This window comes from Vulpes lagopus, chromosome 21 (assembly GCF_018345385.1).
Source record: "Vulpes lagopus strain Blue_001 chromosome 21, ASM1834538v1, whole genome shotgun sequence".
Taxonomy (NCBI): Eukaryota; Metazoa; Chordata; class Mammalia; order Carnivora; family Canidae; genus Vulpes; species Vulpes lagopus.
The window spans coordinates 36,464,514-36,485,961 of record NC_054844.1 but is presented as its reverse complement, the minus strand read 5'-3'; the positions used below and the strand labels follow the sequence as shown (position 1 = coordinate 36,485,961).

Genomic DNA, 21,448 nt, shown 5'->3' with positions numbered 1-21,448 from the left:
ATTTTATTTTATTTTATTTTATTTTATTTTATTTATTTATTCATGAAAGACAGAGAGAGGGAGAGAGAGAGAGAGAGAGAGAGAGAGGCAGAGACACAGGCAGAGGGAGAAGCAGGCTCCATGCAGGGAGCCTGACGTGGGACTCGATCCCGGGTCTCCAGGATCATGCCCTGAGCTGAAGGCAGGCACTAAACCGCTGATCTACCCAGGGATCCCCGCTCAACTTGTTTTATCTGAACCAATTAGTCCTCTTTTGTGATGCCAGAGCATTTCATAGATCATTCTATTTCAGTACTTAAGACATTAATTTGCTTTTTTATTTAGAAATAATTATTAAGCACCAAAATGCATATCAGCTACAGCCATAAACTAGAGTCTCTGCTTCCCTGTTGCCTGTAATTCTAATGTGGTATTCGTGTCAGTCCTCCCATGAGAATGTGAGCTCGTTGAGGGCAGGAACCATGTGCTCCTGGTCTGGTTTCCTCAAATAAGTCCAGTTAGCCTAATATCAGGTGTAAGTGTCCTCTTGCTGCTGTAACAAATTTCCACAACCTACTATCTTAATGCAAGCTTATTGTCTTACAGTTAGGGGGTCAGAAGCCTGAATTGAGTCTCATTGGATTAAAATCAAGGTATCAGAAGAAGGGCTGAGTTCCCTCTGGAGGCTCTAGGGGAAGACTTTGTTTCTTGCCTTTTCTAGTTTCTAGTGGTTGCCTGTACTTCTAGGCTTGTGGCCCCTTCCTCCATCTTCAAAGCAAGAAGTGTAGCATCAGAGGGAGTAAACCTCTCTTTCCTGTGATTTCCTTTCTTCCTCCCTTTTCCACTCATAATGACCCTTGTGATTACATTGAGTCCACCTGGGTAACCCAGGATTCTCTTCTAATCTCAGGGTCAGCTAGTTAGCAACTGTAATTCCATTTGCAACCTTAATTCCCCCTTGTCATATGATATAAAATATTTCTAGATTCTGGGGAACATATCCACATAGGCGTCTCTAGGAAGGCCATTATTCTTCCCACAACAACTGGGAAGCTGAATGAATGGATGCATGAATGCATGGGTGAGTGGCTGGTTGGAAGAATGAATGAATTGGATAAATGAATGAATGGATATATGAATGAATGGTGAATGATGAGTGAAACTCTCAGAGGGTGGGAACTAGTTGTGCTAGCTACAAAAGGCAGAAAAAGTAGTAAAGGAGTTGATGAACTGGATTGGGGAGTGGTAGTGTTTGAGGATCTTCCAAACCTCCCTTTTCAGGTTGAACATCTCTAACTCCTCCTGCAAGCTTTCCCTGAAAATCCCTGATTAAGATCAGATCCTTGTTTTGTGCACACAGTCTCCTTTGGAATACATCCTTACACTTGTGATGCTAGTTCAATAAGTGTCTTCCACTAAATCTTATGGGTAATGCATATAATAAAACATATTTGTCTTGTTTCTCAATGTGTAGCATTGAGCAGAGTGCCTGGAATAGGGTAAGAGTTCAAAACTTTGTTGAGAGAAAAGATGAATGAGTAAATAAATGAAGAGTTAGAGAAAAAATGGAGTGTTTAAACCACCTACTATTTGTTCTGAATTTGAGCTTTTGTAACCTGGGACCAGGGCCTTTCTAACATGGCACCCCAATTGGGAGGCCGAGCATATATGTGCTTTTTTTTCTCATTGGGGAGCAAAGAGTATTTATCGGATTCTCAATGGAATCTATGATCAAAACTCTGGAAGAAGCACTGCTCTAAGTGTGCAGAGTTCAGAGATGAGATGATTTGGCGATGGTACAGAGGAGGAGGATACTGTCCTGGGAAAGACAGACTGATTTTTTTTTCTTTTCTTTTTTTTTTTCAGACAGACTTTTCATCACTGAAACTAACTGGGCTTATTACCTGTCTTCCCCTCTAGGAGAAGAGAGTGTGCTGCCTCTCCTGACGCAGGACTCTAACTCCAAAGCTCGGAGGGGTATTTTGAGAAGAGCTGTTTTTTCTGAGGATCAGAGAAAGGCTCTGGAGAAAATGTTTCAGAAGCAGAAATACATCAGCAAAACAGACCGAAAGAAACTTGCCATCAGCTTGGGACTAAAGGAATCACAGGTACTAATAAGCAGGAAGATGTTCACTGCTCCTGATTTCTGAAGGAATACAATGAAATCCATGCGTTTGGCAAATATCTGTTGTACTAGGTATGGTGCTGGACCCTAAAGTGTTACTGAAATGATTTTCCCAGTTGTTTAGTGGGTAGAAATATATGTCACAATTCCTGTTTGGAAAGAGGTCCCTTCTCTGAGAGGTCTAGGCTTTTGCATGATTAATTCTTCCCAAATGAAGAGAAACACTAAGGATGTGGCATTTACATCATTAATTGGTTGCTCCGGTTTCAGAGAAGTAGAATACATAACATTCTACAAGAGCAGGAACCAATTTTCCTGTCTTTTTCTTCATTTCCAATCCAAGATCCAATCATAAATGCATGACTCATAAATACCTCTAAATAGATCTCACTACTCTGCACTCTGGACTTATGTCAAGTAAAGTAGTTTCGTATTTGCAACACCTACAATCTTTTCTTACACATTAAGATACTGGTATTTTACTATTAATCGTTTTATAATCACCATATGAAACAAGCACTATAATCATCTTCACTTTCTGGTTGAGAAAGTGTAGAGAATTAAGCATGAGTCTGATATCATGTAGTGAAGCTGCCTTGGAGCTATGCTCTCACCCCAGGCAGCCTGGGGGGTGAGTCTGGAGTTTGGGTTCCACCCAACCTGGCGCTATCATGTATATTTGTGCAGGTTATGCACTGCACAAGGGCACTTGTCTAAGAGGCATGGCAGCAACTGAAATGTAGCTGGTACTTTGCCTGGCAAACTGGCTTTCCTGGTGCAAGGCAACATCCCCTTGGATATTTTGAGTTAGCATAAAGGCATTGAAGGGCTAGCAGAGGCTCTGTGTAAACTACTATGCTGTACTGTTCTTCCCTCAATACAGATGACCTGGTTTCTAACTTTGGATTTTATTAAACTAGTTATTTTTGGATGAAACTCTCCTTAACCTTGCTTCCTTTCCCTAGGGAAATGATCTGTTCTCACCCCCCCCCCAACTTTTTCTAGCTGTAGAAAGCAGTACCTAGTGTGATAGAGGATAATTGGCCTAAATCAGCCAGTCTGTGCTTTCCTCATTGTGTAGTACTAATGAGTCCCTAACCTTAATTGACTGATCCGCACCTCAGTTTCTCACTTAAACAGAGACAAATATAGGAATTCTATCTATGTCATAGAGCAATTTTGCATATATGAGATAAATCAGTAGTTATATCTTATTGGTCTGTTGTGTGCAAGATGCAGTGCTATGGAGGCAGTGAGAGAGGGTGTTGATTAAGTACTGATTAAGATACACTCTTGGCACCCAGGAATTTATAGGAGCAACTGAGAAAACAAAACAGAAACTCATGAATGGTTAGATCATAATATAAGATAATGACATAGGAGACATCACCTGGTAGGTTAGATATGCTGCCAAATAAAAGAGCGAGGTCAGTGATCCTTGAAGTTATGTATCTCTGTGGAGGTTTATGTTAACATCCATGACTGGTCCTTCTGTACCTGCGGGGTCTAGTGAGGAAATGGTCTCATCCCTAGAGAATTTTGGACCTCACTAAGGCTGCACAGGGGCTCAGTAGGATTGGCCTGAATCTCACTGGTATGGATTTAAAAAAAAAAAAACACCCTCCAGAGTTGGAGGGGAAAAAATGTGCAGAAAATGTTGGGAGGTTGCAGGGGCCCTCTGGTTGAGTCAGAACTTGAAGGAAGTGTTAATGTTAAAAGAGGAAAATTGGCTATGTGTGATCTGACAATGCTCTGAGACAGTGTGGACATTTTTTTTCCCTTTTTTTTTTTAAAAAAGATTTTATTCATCTATTCATTCATGAGAGACAAAGAGAGAGAGGCAGAGACATAGGCACAGGAAGAAGCAGACTCCCTGTGGGGAACCTGATGGGAGACTCGATCCCAGGACCCTGGGATCACAACCTGAGCCAAAGGCAGATGCTCAACCACTAAGCCACCCAGGTGCCCCCCGTGTGAACATCTCTGATAGCACATCTTCTTAAAAAGAGATTATTGGAAAGAGAACTCAGCTAGCACGTCAGAGAATATCTAGGAGGGGATGAGCATAATCTGGCTATTCCAAGAAAACATACTATTTTCCTATTTTGTGTGTTAGCTGCCTGTTCGTATTCACAGGTGCATAGTTTTACATAGTTGATTGTATTGTTTTTAAAATTCAAGTGCCTTGAGGAATGACAACTTTTTATGTTACTGAATTTGGTGAACATCTCAGAAGTAATTTCACATTTTCTTATTTGCATATACATCTAATTACACAATTAGCGCATGGTATTTACTATGGTAAACTCAAACAAAGAGGAAATTGGTCAAGTTAAAAATGAAAACTCATCTCCCCTTCTAGTCCAACTCCTTAGTTAATCCTGTCCCTTATAAACGGCTCCTGTTTGCATTTATTTGATGTCTACCATGTATTATCTTTAAAATAGATGTATATGCATGTTGTATATGCACAAGTATATAGTAGCAGGAACACTTGCACCGTGACTGCCATGTGTCCTTATATTCCATGTCATTTATACTCACAATGACCCTATGGTGGTTGGTTTGATTTTTCCTATTATGTAACAGAGACCCAGAACTGAGACCCACAATTGTGTATATACGTTTTCAAGTAAAAACGGGATCATATTCTACATGTATCTTGACTTTCTGAAGGAGAATCTAAATCACCTGTGTAACCAACACACAGCTCAAGCAGTAGAGCCTTCTGACCAGGGAGTAGCCCCTGCCTATTCCCTCCAGGTTACTGCCACCTACTTCCAAGACTACCCACTAGCCTGACTTCTAACAGCATAGATTAGTTTTGCCTATTTTTGTACTTTATATAAATAGAATCAGTAGTACAGATTCTTTGGTATATCTGGCTTCCTTGCCTTACCATTATGTTTGTGAGATTCATTCATGTGGTTGCATGTAGCGGTAGCTTTTCTGTACTCCGTGCCGTGTAGTATTCCGTTATTCGGTATACCACAGTTTACCCATTCTGATGATGGGTGTTCAGATTGCTCCCGCTTTTTGGCTATTATTCATATTTCTTGTAGCAATTATTTTAGCTGTTATAAAAATATTTGGAATATTATGGTTAGTAACATTTTTTCTGTTACAACCATTGCAAACTCTTCAAGTTTGAGGGTTTTTTTTTTTATTGTGGTAAAATACGTATAACATAAAATATGCCATTTTAACCTTTTTTAAGGGTACAATTTAGTGACGGGAAGTACATTCACACTGCTGAGCAACCATGGCTACCATCCATCTCCAGAACTTCCTTTATCTTGTAGAACTGAAACTCTGTATCCATTGAATAGTGGCTCCCCATTCCTTCCTCTCCCCAGCCTATGGCAACCACCACTTCCTGTCCCTACAATTGACAAATGAATGGAATCCTTTGTATTTGTCTTTATGTGATCGGTTTCTTTCATTTAGCATAGTGTCTTCAAGGTTCATCCATATTATAGCAGGTGTCAGAATTTCCTAACTTTTTAATGCTGAATAATATTCCATTGTTTGTATATACCGCATTTTATTTATGCATTCACCCATCAGGCGACACTTTGGTTGCTTTTACCTTTTGGCTATTGTGAATAATGCTATGAACACGGATGTACAAATACCTTTTCAAATCTCTGCTTTTAATTCTTTTCTTTTCTTTTAATTCTTTTCAGTAGTTTGTGGCTTTTTCTTATGTTTGTGGTGTCTTTACACAGAAATTTCTCATTTTTATGTTTTCAGCTCTATTTTTTCTTTTGTGGCCTTAGTGTTTTGTGTCAATGCTTAAAAAAAGCATTCATCTTTCCAAAACTATAATGGCAAACTCTTATTGTATTTTCTAGAACTTTTATAGTTTTGTTTTTGTGGTTAGCTCTTTAATCCATTTGGAATTTGTTTTTGTATTTGTTGAGAGGTAGAAATTTTAATTTATGGTTTTCCCCAAATACATACATTTGTTTCAATACTGTTGATTGTGAAGAAACTTCCTTAATGATTTTTTTCATTGAGCTATCACTCAGAAAAAATGCTACATCTATAGAAAAGCTAAGGAAAGAGGAAAATAATGAATGTGATGACAATGGAAAGAATCACCAGTGGGCACAAATAAATGTCTTAGTGAAAACCCACTAGAAATACTTGGCAGCCTTTCTAGGAGTAAATGCCCACTGCAAATAGTAAATGAGTTCATGAATAGAACCAAATGTTCTGGTATGTACACATTAGTGCTATTTTCTTATGAAAAGCCTTAACCACAGGATTGCAACTGAGATGCTAGTCTTTTGGACTCAACTCGCCTGGGTCAGGTTCTTTGCAGCCATTTTGAAATTGCCAGTCAAGTTAAAAGAATGAAGAAATTGTTTTGCCAATCTGGAAGAATCATCTCAGAATTTTTTCCTTCATAGGGAGAAACACTTGGTTGGTATCACTTTATTTATTTATTTTTTTAGGTAAAAACTTTCTAGGTTTTTTTGTTTTGTTGTTTTAAAAATAGAAATCCACTAAATCATTCATGTAAAGATGCAGTGTAATGCTTAGGAAAATGATGTGATTGGCTTTTAAGATCTCAGGAAACCAGTTGTGAGGTTTCTGATCAGGAATGGTTGACTATACAGTAGATAAAGGGGGAGTTAGTAACAAAGTCAGGCTCTGGTGGGGTGGGGCGAAGTATGGCTCAAATTAGAAACCACCCTCCTAAGTGCTTTTGGCTTAATTATGATTGATCTTTATTTATTGAGCCTCATTCTTCAAGTTTGACAAATCGTAGGAGTAATCAAACTTGGAAACTGTTTGAAGCCTGGAATTTATCAAAGTGATATCAAATGGATTCTTAATTTAGTTTCCCAGAAGTTCCTAATGAAATCTGAATGTTGTAAGAGCCTGGGCACTGGAGTGGGACACTCATGGATTCTATTCTAAGCGCTTCCATCTTACTAGGTTGTGTGACCTTGAACTGATTTATTGCTCTGAACCTCCGTTTTCATACACGTGCAATGAGAACGTCTTGCAGTTGTGACGAACAAATTATGTGATCCCCACAGCATGCATGGCCCGACACCTGGCACAAAGTAAACACTATTACTAGACGATAACATTTCTTTCGTTGAAATAATTTAACATGGACTAAATGATGTTCTAAACTGTCGAGCATTAAATCAGTTTTGAAAGATGTCAGACTTGCAGGACATAACCAATTTATCACAGTCGTTTTGTTTCATAAGTCTGGGGATGTTGTACTAAAGTAATGGCTCGGATAGTCTGGAAGGAGCCCAGTGAAAAGCCATTGGGACTTTGCTGGGCTGGCTCTCGCAATAAGGTATTTCATAGAAGGCATTTGAGGACAGATTCTAGTTTACGGTGCTGAAGTGGAGTAATGTGGACTAAGTGATCATCTTGTCCAACTATTTTGTCAACAGGTGAAGATTTGGTTTCAGAACCGAAGAATGAAATGGCGCAATTCCAAAGAGAAGGAAGTGCTTTCCAACAGGTGTGTCCAGGAAGTAGGCCTTCAAGAGGATCCCCTCTCACGGTCTGCTCTGGGGTTCTCTTCTCCGTGTCCTTCGCTCTGGGAAGTCTCCCAGCAGCACTCGAGTCCAAGATGGAGGGAGAATTCACCAGAATCTTCAGAAAGACTCATCCAGGAGAGTTCAGGGGCAGCGCCCCCAGAAGCGAAGTCCCTGCAGGGTGCCTTGTATTTGTGTTCTGAAGAAGCTGGAGACAAGGGTGTACTTGCTGGGGCTGTCTGAATGGAAGCCTTCCTCTATGTTAATTTAAAAGGACGCTTAACTAATAACATTTGGACTCTAAAGCCAGCTAGCTCGTGCCTCATCAGTGCCTAAAACGTAATGCCTTTGGAGTGATGCATGAACTAATGCTTTAGGAAACCCTCTCCAGTGCTCTCTTGTTTGGCTCCCAGACTCAGGCTTAATTTGTAAGTGGGATAGGATCTCCCAGAAAGTACGAAGGAACTGAAAAGAGTGAGAGTTATAGGTGGCTCAGTCCCTGCTCTGAGTGTATGTGTATATATGTGATGTGTGTGTCTCTGTGCGTGTATATATATAAATATTCATTGAAATACATTAGTAGGAACTACTTCCTCCTTACATATAGCATCGAGCAAGTTCATTTCCTTTTACATGAGGAAAAACCAACTATTGACCGACTGTTCTTAATTTTTTGAGAAAAATGTATGTGTTTTAAAAAATTCCCTATTTTCTGGTTTCTTCCAGTATCCAGCTAGAAATGAACTTTAACAACTCAGCTCAGCTATCCTAATCGAATGAGCCACTGTTAAATACACTGAAAATATATACTTAAGAGTAATCCAACAGGAGAACTAGAAGAATTTTGGAATGAAACTCTTAGAACTCTTAATTTCCCAAGTCTCTGGACTTCATCAGGACACACTGAGGGAGGTACCCATTTAGCTAATGATTATCTTTTGATCTCTTCTCTGTAAGGATGGGCCTTAATCAAGGTTTGCAAAATAAATGCCTCTAAGGGCCTGTCAGTAAATAGAGGGCATGGCCCACCTAAAAATATTCGAGGTAATAATTTAAAAAATACTGTGTTGGGCAAATGAAACATCCGTGCCAAGCAGTTTGTGACCTCCGGCCAAGCTTAAAGAAGTGTCACAGTTCCTAAAATGTTCCCAACTGGACTTCAAAACACAATACTGATGGAATCTATAGTGGATTTCTGTTTGCACTTCTAGTTATAGACTCAATTTTCCACTTAGGTGGTATACGCGCTATATATTAGGTTATTTTTGTATATTAACAAGCACCACACAGATGTTTTGTGTGTTTTGAGTATCCTGAAATAGTAGTATTATAGAATTGCATTTCTGGTAACGATTTGCTTAGTTAATCTAGAAATTTTTATTCCAGGTCCAAGAAAAAATTATGTTTCACTTTGAAGGAAATGAGGCAGAAAAAGGAAATGATGTGGTTTTGAACTAGGTTATTATTAATCTGTGGACAAGAAACATTATTAGAAGTTCATGATGTGGAATTTTGTTAGTGAGAAAGCTGCGTAAAGAGAGTGACTTCTAATTTGCTTACATTCCTAGTTATAGACTTCGGGGCTCTAGGGTTTAGAGATGGTATCTCAGAAGACAACAGTTTTAGGCAGCATCAGGACATTATTTTGTCTGAATGTGATTTGAATTGAGGTATGCTAGCCAGTGTCTTTATCACGAGATGTTTTACTTGAAAGTTCTCTCAGAAGAAACTTGTCTCAGTTTCTCTGTGGGAAGGAGGAGCAGGGATCTGCTGACAATTTAAAATTTTAAACCTGTCTTAAAATGATTTATAGTATTGTTTCTTTTCTTTGTATAATGTTAACCTAACCTACATTTATCGGGTCCTTTCTATGTGCTAGAGACTGTGCTAAGCCTTTAGGGTGAATTAATTCATGACAGTCCTCATGACGGTAGCCCTAGGAGGTAGGATCCCCTCTGTTACTGTCAGGAGTCCTCTTACCCAGACAAGGGACTAAGGCAGTGTGGTTAGGGTGATGGCCCAAGGTCATTAGGGTTTTGGACCCTAATGGGTCCAAACTTTGGATCAAGTTTCAAGTCTTCTATGCCAACCATACAGAGTGCATACCACTGTACAGTGTATTCACCAGCTATGGGATGATTGTAAGACATACATTTTGGGGATTGCAGTAAGATTTATTAAAGAAATTCAGAAGCATATTGCATTTTATGATCTCTTACTTGGGGAATGGTTTTCTTTCTAGTGCTCTCTTCTCTATTAACTTTGAAGTTTAGGGAAAGTAAAAGAATTGCAAAAGCCTTCAACTATGAAGCCTCTATAGAGAATAGTCCCAGAGGAGTGTTTAAATGAAATGAAACTATTTTTTTTTTTATCACTCACAGCTAAAAATTTTGAAGTGCTTATCTATGCTTAATGTTTCTTGAGAATAACTTGAAGATCAAATGAGAGCATCCTGCTTCATGGCCACCTGATAAACTAGGTTTTAGATGTGGGCTAATTGTTGCTTAAATGATCTTCCCCCAGGGTTTTACCCCAACCTCTCTGAGTTCAGCAGAGGCTTCTCTCTAAGGTTGGCCTGATGTTCAAATATACAAATCTTTTAATTGGTTTCTACTTTGGAATGCATTAAAGCTTAGGAAAAGTAAGCTCTAGATGAGTTTATTAGGGATCCTTAGGAGACCCACATAAACCCATACACTTGGTGCACATACGTATGCCTGTTGTGCCTTCACCTTGCCTTCACTTACCTGAATTACTTGAGAGAACTCCTGAGTTTGATATTCTGATTGGCAAGGGTCTCCCTTCTCTCTTAATTTGTGCTCTCCACCTCCTCCACCTCCTCCACCTCCCTCCACCTAAAAAACTCATTTTCCTCTGTTCTCTAGATGCAGATTGCTTTTCTCCAAGCGGTCACATATTAGTATATTTGTTACCTGCTTTCCAGACAAGCACCAGAACTAGAGAAGCCTAGAGGTGAAAGGATTTTAAAATTTTTAGGAGACATGGTCACATTCAGATTAGGCAAATGGGAAGAAAAAGTGGTTTAGCACCATCGTCTAGCTTTTACAAAGATTAATATTTTATAAAGCTAAATATAAAGGGTTGGAATTACATAGCAGGTTAGGAATGATCACTGGATCTGGACACAATGAAGGCCATGACTATTGATATTGAAAAGGCAATTCTATTTTCTTAGTGGTGAAGTGGGCTGAATGGGGGAAACCAAGTGCTTAGTCCAGGGGTTCACAAACCTTAAAAATCCACACATGAGAACATGCCATACCTTCCATCCAGTTTGGGGTAAGTGCTCAGATTTGGGCATGTACTTCATACATTCTCTTCATCAGCCACGCCCCCCGCTCCACCTGTGAGAATCATTCATTATACAGGTTTTTCTCTTTTCAAATATAAAGTCATAAGTAAGTATCCTCGTTCATGCCATCCATGTCCTTTCTGGCCCCTTCATTCTACATTCTGATGCATTTTTTTTTAAAGCTATACCCTACCCAACGTGTTCCATGACCTATTCCCTGATAACCAGTGAATTCTTCAAGCTCTGTTTGTCTTTAATACAGCTCATTCCATTGTGTTCACAAGCTTATTAGACACTGATTCTGCAGTCATCGGAAATCCACAAAAGTTATTTTTTCTTTCTGGATTTCAACACTGATTGGGTCCTCTGTGTGAGGCACTGTCCTAGGCTCTGTGTAAACAAATATGAGGGAGAAAGTGCTCCTTGCCCTCAAGAAACTTAGAATGAGTCTTTTGGCCAAACATCTTTTGATATATTCCATGCTGTTGCTAACTGAATCTAGTAAATTTGGAGCAAAGACTAATCTAACATCCTCCAAAACCCCTATCTCTCCATTTGCAGTTGCGGGGTGGGGCGAAGTTTATTACGTGTTCCACCATTCAGAAAAATACAAGCTATTTGGCATTGTTGGTTTTCTCTCTCTACTCCATGCAGGCCACATTGGTCCCAAGAGGAGTCAGAGCCCAAGGGAAGAATTCATTATTCTTTTGTTCATAGTGCATCCCACCCTCTACTTTTATCTTTCCACCTTCTCAGACTCAGATCAACCTGTACATGTGGTGGGTGGGAACGATAAAGGAGAAGCAAATAGCACAGGTGAGGGGAAATCAGGATGATGAGTATTTTTTGAATATATAAGGAAAGTTGTGCAGAATTAATTTATATCATTTATAAACTATCTCTCAAATGAGCAACTACCTTAAGAGTGTCATACTAGCCCCACAAAGATGGTTCTTACCTTCCAGCTATTAATTGGGTTCCATTACATTGTTATATTTGGTTGTAAGAATTATGCATGCTCATTATGAAGAAACACACTTGAAAATACAGCTAACAAAAATTCATGTATAAGTCCACCATTGGGAGATAGCCAATTTAGCTCTTCTGTGAAAGATTTTCACTTTGAATGTATGTACATATAAAGGTGTGTGCGACTAAACAAGTTTGGATCATAATATGTATCCAGTTTATCCTCATTTTTTTAAACTCAGCTTTTTACAGAGAACACTTCCCCATGCCGTTAAATAAATGTTGAAACTATTTATGATGGATATATAATTTCCAATGATTAACTCCTGCACTTCTTGAGGTTGACGAAGGGATGGGCTGGGGCTTGGCAGGTTGTGGAAAGAATGATCATGGGGCTCCTGTACCAAGTGAAGAACCTCTTCCAAAAAAGTCACCAGGAAGTTTATCAAAGCATACTCCATCCAAAGTCTCAGGGAGTATACACGCTTGGATCTCAATACATTGCTAGCAGCCAACATACTAATGTAGGGCAATGTTGTACCTCTGTTTAATTGTGCTTTACAGGCACACCGATATATCATTTTAGCTTTTTCAAGTATGTTTCACTGTCCACAATGTGGGCAGAAGTCAGGCAAACTGTTGGGTATCTGGCATCCATCATTTTGAAGGCTGAGATGATAAGGCTGCTTTGCCTAGTTCGTCCAGAGTTCCCCAGTTCCCACAACTCTATGGACATTCTCTCAAAGTTGCTTGAATAACAGAAATTACGAGGAGAGCCTTTTGGGATCAGAACATTCTGAGGTTAAAAGGGAGCCTTCAGTGTTATTTAAACCCAAAGTAGAGGGCAGCCCAGGTGGCTCAGTAGTTTAGCGCCGCCTTCAGCCCAGGGCGTGATCCTAGAGACCTGGGATCAAGTCCTATGTCAGGCTCCCTGCATGGAGCCTGCTTCTCCCTCTGCCTGCTTCTCCCTCTGCCTGTGTCCCTGCCATTCTCTCTCTCTATCTTCTCTCTCTCTCTCTCTCTGTGTGTCTCATGAATGAATAAATAAATAAAATCTTAAAAAAAAACCCAAAGTAGAATCACCAAGTGTTTGATGCTAATCAAAAGACAAAAAATTTGAATAAACTAAAGTGCACATAAAATCTGGATAAACTAAAGTATTATAATTAATTCACAATGTGTAGCTAACCCTATGACTATGAATTTCCATTGGAGTTTCCTAGGACAGCCATAATAGATTACCACAAACCGTAGGACTTAAGACAGCAGAAATCTATTCTCTCACAGTTGTGGAGGCCCAAAATCCAAAATCAAGATGTCAGCAAAGTCATGGTCCCTCGGAAGATTTCAGTAAGCTACCGTCTCCTGCTTCTAGTGGCTCTAGGAGTTCTTTGGGTTGGGACGTAGGACTCCAACCTCTATCTCTGACTCCTATGGTCCTCTCTCCTTTGTGTCTGTGTCAGAAATTGTTCTCTGCCTTTCTCTTATAATGACCCCTGTCACTGGTTTTAGAGCTGACTCCAAGTCCAAGATAATTCTATCTCAACATCCTTAATTTAATTGTATCTGCAAAGGCCCTTTTACAAATGAGGTCACAATTATAGGTTCTAGGAGTTAGGACATGGACATGTCTTTTGTGGAACCACTCTTCAACCCACTACACCTGTATTCTACAGTATTACAACAAAAGATCTAGAAAAACAAAAACAAAAAAACTTAGGCGTTCCCTGTAACAGAATTTGACTTACATTGCTTTGACTTAAGGTTTTGTATCAATTAAGTGATGCGCTACTTGCAAGAGTGTTTGGGGCAGGGAAATTTTACAAATATTGCCTCCATTTTGTATTTCTTTCCACACTATAATTTAAGAAAATGTGGCCCTAATTTTTTAAAGCCCTCACATGGATTCCAGATGTTGACCATTTAATCCAAGAAGGTGTTTCTTTCCTTATTATACGAATGTGGTGCACATCAAAAAATTGGCATTGTTTAATTTATGACTCACACGTGAACCATTGTTTTTTTGTGATGTCGTTATTTTAAGTGATTCATAAACTAAACAATGCCAATATTTTGGACACATACCATATTTGTATAATGAGGAAACACCTTCTTGTATTAAATGCTCAACATCTGGGATCCATGTGGGAATTTCTTTGAAATTTTAAATAAAGACAAATTAGCATGGCATACATTTTCTCAGAGATGCAGCTAGCTGTAATCAAAAGACAGAATGACTTGGTACAATATTGTGGTTAAGAAAACAGGAACGTTGTTGACAGAAACATCCAATAATGTTTTTATAGCACTGTTTTGATGATGGGGTAAATGGAGTTGTAGAGTGAAACACAATATGGGCAGTGTTGAGTCAGGGATCAAGAATCAACTGAAGCGTACTCTCTTAATAGGAGTATAAGTTACGAAAAACTTTCTAGAGGGCAATTTGGTAACACAAACACATTGTTAAATGAACGTACCCTTTTACTAGGCAATGCCACTTACTGGAATTTATTTTAAGGAAATAGTCAGAAATGTGCAAACAATTTTATATAGAAAGGTGCTCATCAAAATATATGACTTCATTTTTTAGAGCAGTTTCAGGTTCACAGCAAAATTGAGCAGAAGATACAGAGACTTTCCATATGCCACCCCCCCACCCCCTGGCCACCTTCACATATGCACAGCCTCCCCACTATCAACATTTCACACCAGAGTGGTACATTTGTACAACTGAAGGACCTGCATTAACACATCATTATCACCTACAGTCCGTAGCTTATATTAGAATTCACTCTTTGTGTTGTACATCCTATGGGTTTTGACAAATGTGTAATGATGTATACCTACCATTATAGTACCATATAAAGTAGCTTCACTGTCTGAAAAGTCTTCTTCTAATATATTTGTATATTTTAGTACGGAATTGGTTAAATCAATTTTAGCAGATTTATATATATAATGAAATCCTTTGCAGCCATTGAAATTGATATTATAGGGAAAAAATGATGATCTATAAAAAATGCCCAGGGTTCACTGTTAAAGAGAAAAACAGATTACAAAACAGTATGTTAATAGCCTAATAGTGTGTGTGTGTGTGTGTAGGTGTGTACAGGTTTAGAGACAAGGCTATACAAACAAATGAACTGTAGGGGTCTCTGGGTAATGGGGTTAAAAATGATGTTTGCAGAACACCTGGGTGGCTCAGTGGTTGAGCATCTGCCTTTGGCTCAGGGCGAGTCCCACGTCGGGCTCCCTGCATGGAGCCTGCTTCTCCCTCTGCCTATGTCTCTGCCTCTCTCTCTGTGTGTGTCTCTCATGAATATAAATAAAATCTTTTTTTTTTTTTTAAAGATGATGTTTGCTTTTTTATCCTTGTTCTTCTTTTTCCAAATAATCAACTCTAAATCACATTTCTTTTAAAATCAGAAAATGCACATCTTGATATGACTGTCTCACAGACATCTCACATCTCAGATTCAGATGAGCTCTTCTTTCACCTCTAGTCTTTACCAGCATTTCCTTCTTTCAGTAAATGGCAAAATAGGACATTGAATTCAGCAAATGTGGGAGTCAGCTTGCCTTTTTGCTCCCTGCTCTTATCATACGGAACCAACTGCCAAGGCTTGTCTATGCATTCCCCTAAACATGTCTTCAATCTGTGCCCCTCTGTCCAGCCCCACAACCATGCATATTCCAGATCTCTTTTCATTCCTTCTAGCTTCCTTCCAACTCCTACTCCAGGCCATTCAAATCTAGTCATGCCATTCTTCCCATTAAAATCTTTCTGTGATTCTTCCCCAAGCTAAGACCAAGACCGAGCTCCCTCACCTAGTTTACAATGTCCTCTGAGGTCTGATTCCTGCTCCTCTCTGGTCTCATCTCTTTTTACTTCCCTTCTTGTTTCCTAAATTCCAAATGTGTTGAATTTTCTCCACAATCTAAGAAATCCTTAGATTTCTTACACTCTTGTAACTCTCCCAAGCCTTTGCACAAGCTAATACCAAACTGCTGTCCTTCTCTGATCCCCACTGACAGACATTTCCCCTTGCCCACTCTTACCAAGCCTGCAGGTCTCCCCTGGACTTCCAGGTGAAATCTCTAAGTGTGTTCCTTCTTCCGAACATTGTCATCCTTATAATTACCCGTTCATCTTTTATCTTCCTGATTTTATGAACCTAGATAGACTTTCAGCTCTGTAAGGTCAGAGAATTTGCCTGTATTTTCTCCTCACCATCATTAATAGCTAGGAGGGAGCCGGGGTTTCAGTAATTCCATGGTAAATATGTTTGATTTGAAACTAAATGATATGCGAGTTTCCTTCCAATTTTCCCAGGTATTTGTCTTTTCTAGAGCTCTCTTGTTAAATGAAAGTAATGAGTGAGTGAGGGAAGATGAGAAAGTGTGGCAGTGGCATGCAGATGCCACCTCAGTCAGCCTGGGCTGGGCATGGCAATTCCCAATGTTTGGCAGGCGCAGCGTGAAATGCAATGGTTTTCTACAGTCCAGTCTTTTTCTTCTTATGTGGTATAACATTGAGCACAAACTCAAATTGGAGAGGAAAATGTAAGCAATTGGTAACATGATGATGCAAAATGGCTTTTTGATAACAGCAAAGTAGAAAGCATATTTGTATTTCTTAGGTTATGCTGTCATAACAGAATACCACAGACTTGCTGGCTTAAACAGCAGAAATTTATTTTTTCATAGTTCTGGAGGCTGGAAGTCCAAGATCAAGGCACCAGCAAGGTTGGTTTTGATGGGACCTCCCTTCCTGGCTTGCAGATGTCCTACTCACTATGGGTTCAAATTGCCTTTCCTCTGTGTGCTTGTGGGGAGAGAGAGAAGCTTCTGGTATCTCTTCTTACAAGGTCACCATTCTATCAGATTAGGGCCCCACCCTGATGATCTCATTTAACCTTAATTACCTCTATAAAGGCTCAATGTCCAAAAAAGCATGTTGGGGAGTGAGGCCTTGAAGGTATGGATTTTGGATGACACAATCCAGTTTGTAACCGTATTATCTATATTTCATTCTTCTCTATATTTGTACAATAGAAATTTTCTACATTTAAGAAATACTTTTGTATTGATTTCCTGTGGCTGCTATAATAACTGATTACTCCAAACTTGATGGCTTAGAATAACAGAAATGTGCTCTCTCACAGTTCAGGAGCAGGAAGTCTAAGATCAATATTATGAAGCTGAAATCAAGGTGTTGGCAAGGCTGACTTCTTCTGGAGATTCTAGGGGAGAATCTGTTCCTTGCCTTTTCCAGCTTTTGCTGGCTGCTGGCATTCCTTGGCTTGTGCCTGTATCTCTCCAGTCTGTCTCCATAGTCACATGGCCCCCTCTCCTGTCTGTCTACTCTATTCCTGTCTGTATCAAATTTCCTTCTGTCTCTCTTTTGTAAGATTACATGTGATTACATGTAGGGCTCACTCAGACAATCCAGGATTGTTTCAGGACCTTTAACTTAATCACATCTGCAAAAACTCTTTTTCCAGATAAGGTAGAAGTTAGAGATGCCAGTTAGGACCTGCTATATTGGGGTGGGGGGCGTGGGGGTATTTTTCAGCCAGCCACAACCCTTATTTAAAGATATTTTAGTCTTTTACAGTTAAGCCTTGATCTTAAAGTACAATTTCTCTTGTACTCATGTCGAAGGTATATTTTTATATCATGGTCCTGTAAACATATAGTAATCTTCGTTATGATGAAGAATTTCAGTCTTTAAGATTAGAAATAAAATCAGAGGCCCTAATACCATTGTTTTAAATGGGAGACTATTATCTTTTCTCTGTATGCCATAAAACTTTTAAATTATTTTCATGCAAATAATACAAATTGGCCCTCTCATTGATCACTTGTACTAAAAGAGATTGCACATTTGGGGCACCTGGGTGGTTCAGTCAGTTAGGCAGCTGCCTTCAGCTCAGGTCATGATCTGAGGGTCCAGGGATCAAATCCTGTGTCGGGTTCCCTGCTCAGCAGGGTGTCCACTTCTCCCTCTCCCTCTGCCCCTTCCTCTGACTTGTACTCTCTCTCTCAAATAAATAAATATTTTTTTTTTTTTTTTTAGAAATTGCACATTAAATTTAAAGATTTTCTATTCTTCTTATCATCTTTACTTATTTTAAGTTCAGTTCACATTTTATTGTGTGATCTGTTATTTTCTCTGGGTGTTTCTAATCACTGAATTTTTGAAGTTTTATTCCTTTTTACTTTATAACATGTTATTCCCTTTTCTTCCTTTTTGTGAAATATCTACAGTAACTATACTGCGTGTTACTTATTCATGCCATATTGTTTTCACCTTTCTAAGATTTGTCTTGATTTATCTCTGAGAATTTATATCTTGGGTTTTTTACTTTAGCACTGGAATTTGTTAGGCTCATCTTGTGACTACCACAACCATTGATTCACTACATGTTTTACTCAAGACTGATTGCATCTTCCTCTTCAAGTGCGCTAAACTTCCTATATCTTCAGACTCAGTGAACGTACTGTTTGTATCTAAACATCTAAACCAGAAGCCTGCAAGTAATCCTGGATATCTTTGTCTGTTTGTCTGACTCTCTTGTTTCCTTGTATACTTAATCACAAAATACAGTCAGCTCTAAACATTTTTCTTATATTCATACATCTTAAACATGTTTCTTTTTTTAAAAAAAGATTTATTTATTTATTTATGATAGACAGAGAGAGAGAGAGAGAGAGAGAGAGAGAGAGAGAGAGGCAGAGACACAGGAGGAGGGAGAAGCAGGCTCCATGCAGGGAGCCCGAGTGGGACTCGATCTCAGGACTCTAGGAATGTGCCTTGGACCAAAGGCAGGCGCTAAACCACTGAGCCACCCAGGGATTCCCCTTAAACATGTTTCTACTTCTTTTTATGGTACATGCTTTATTCCATTCCAGGATATCCTCCCTTACTTGGAATGACCTCCTAAGTGGTCTTCCTATTGCCAATGGAGGAAGAGACTAACTAGGAATAGTCTATTCTTTAAATTTTATCTTTATCTCTCCAATACAGGTTTTTTTTTTTTTTTTAACCTTAGCACTATGGGGATTTGGGGTCAAATAATCCTTTGTTGTGCAGGGCTGTCTTGTGCTTTTTGTGGGATGCTGATAAGCATCTACCCATTAGCAAATCCTCCTTCACCTCTTGTCATGGCAATAAAGAACATTTTCAGATCTGCCAATTATCCCAGGGTAGGGGGAAGGAGATTGTTTCCAGGTAAGAACCGCAGCCTTAAAACATGGATTTGATCATGTCACTCCCCTCTTTTTTTTTTTATAAATTTATTTTTTATAGGTGTTCAGTTTGCCAACATATAGAATAACACCCAGTGCTCATCCCGTCAAGTGTCACTCCCCTCTTACTATTTTATTGATTCCTTATTTAATTCATTCAACAGTTATGTGTTGTGTGAAGCTCTGTGCTAGAATATAGGAAGATGATGGTTAGCAAGTTAGATGTGGCCTTTGCCCACACAGCTTATATTCAAATTCAGTGAATAGTCTAAGTCAACTAAAAAAGTATAAATTATAAAGAAAGGAAGAAGGAAGGAAAAAGACTACTCGATAGACTAGTAGACTTAGTACACTCAGTAGACTAGATGGGCAACAGGGAAGTGACTGTGGACAAAGCTTTTTTAAACAAAAATAAATGGACATATTTGAGACAGTTTTGAAACTAGAATCAGTGGCACTTTCTGATGGATTAAATGTGTTAGATGAGGGAAATGAAGGGATTGTGAAGATTCTGAGGCTTGTGGGTTGAACAATGAAATGAGTAATGAAGGCATTTCTAAGATGGTGAAGGTATGGGGAATAGATTTGGATTGAAAATTCAATTTTGGACTCATTAAGCTAGTCAGTTATTCAACTGAGCATTGATTAAAACTGGCTTTAGTCATTCAGGGTTGAAAGGAGACACCATTCCTAGAAATACCAATTTGGGAGTTAACAAAATATAGGTGATACTTAAAGACTATTGTATGGCACCATATAAAAAGTGTGGAGAGAAAAGAGCAGAAGAGGACCCTGGAATGCTGCTGAGAGGTAAGGGAAGGAGGAAGAGTTCTTTGAATTTGACAACAGAGAGGATGATAATGATGTTGACAAAAATAGCCATAACTGGAATGGTAGGGAGTAAAAGCCAGGCTGGAGGGAGTTGAAGAAAGAATGGAAAGTAAGACAGCAGGGTTGAGTATACAAAGGTTTGAAGCAGTTTTGTTGTGTATAGGAGTGGAGAGGGAACATGGAAGCTGGTGCGGTTTATGCAATGAAGCAAGATCCTTTTTCTTTTAAGTTGGAGTTACTAGGGAATATTAGGATAACAGTGGGATGATTTAATTGAGAGAGGATGATGACAATGTAGGAAAGGGAGGGAGGAACCAATTTTGATGACAGCAAGAGGCATTGGATGAAGAGCTGGGTTTAAGAGGGGACTTTCATTAGGAGAAGAGAGCACTTTGTCCACTGGACTCATAGAGAAGAGCAGTGCAAAGGCAGGTCTGCTTGTAGGTGGAGGGAGAGAAGAGTCTCCTCTTTTATGGCTTCTTAATGAAGCATGAAGCAGTCATCTGCTAAGAGTGAAGGTGAAGGCTGAGGAAGTGTGATGGGAGTTAGAAGGAAAAAGGAGATTAAATGAAAAAGGAGGTAAGGAAGAAGATATATCAGAGAAACGGAGAAAGATTTCTGAGTCTTTTGTACCTATTTTTGGTCTATACTATGAGTTTCAAGTGAAACAAGTAAGTTTACATATATAGTTTCTCTCTACCAATTTTCAGATGCCAGGACATATATGAGGAAGGCAGATTAACAGTCAGGTTTTCCCAGGAGAGTAGTATGAAAGGATAAAGGCCCTAGAGAGCACGCAGTCTTTGAAAAGAATGTGATAGTAAACCATGGAATCTAGGCTAGACGAAGGAAGGAAAGAAGCACCAGGCACTGATTATGAGCAAGAAAGTCATGGGATCAATGTAGTAGGGTCTTGGTAAAGGTGAAGAATTTTAGATTAAATAAATAAGTGATCTGGTGGTTGGAAAGTATAATATTTGAAATTGAGATTTTAGAAGTAATGTAATTTCTAGTGCTGATGAGGTCTAGGATGGGACCATGGGGATGGGTGGCTGATAGGATGGCAAGAAAGGTCATTGGTGATGAAGAGGTAAATGAACTGGAAGTTCTACTGCATTTAAGGTGAAGTTCACATTCTTTAATAGCCCATCTATGGATCTTTGTGAAATGGTCTCTACTTAGTTTTTACTGACCCCAGCATTCATCACCATCTCCTCACTCTAGGCTCTGTTCAATGCACCTTGCTCTTTATACTCTCACTACTGCCTTGGGATCTTTGCTCAGATTCTTTCATTCTGCCTAGAACACTCTATCCTCATTGCATTCCACTTCCCAACCTCAGCTATACACATCTTTACAATTTCCTAGGTATTATTTCTTCCATTAATATATACCTGAGTATAGAATTCTGAGTGAAGCATTCTTTTTTGCTTTCAGAGAGACTCTGCACTTCCTTTTTTATAATTG

The 21,448-nt window shown here is 39.1% G+C and overlaps 1 protein-coding gene across 1 annotated transcript in view; it reads left to right on the top strand.

The window, feature by feature from the left end:
- Positions 1-9,813, top strand: part of DBX2 (developing brain homeobox 2) — a 34,945-nt gene extending 25,132 nt beyond the window's left edge. Inside the window, exons 3-4 of the mRNA XM_041736957.1 lie at positions 1,900-2,087; positions 7,531-9,813. Coding sequence (XP_041592891.1) covers positions 1,900-2,087; positions 7,531-7,860 — 518 coding nt within the window. The 3' untranslated portion in view covers positions 7,861-9,813. The remainder of the gene's footprint in view (positions 1-1,899; positions 2,088-7,530) is intronic.
- The last annotated feature ends 11,635 nt before the right edge of the window (positions 9,814-21,448 follow it).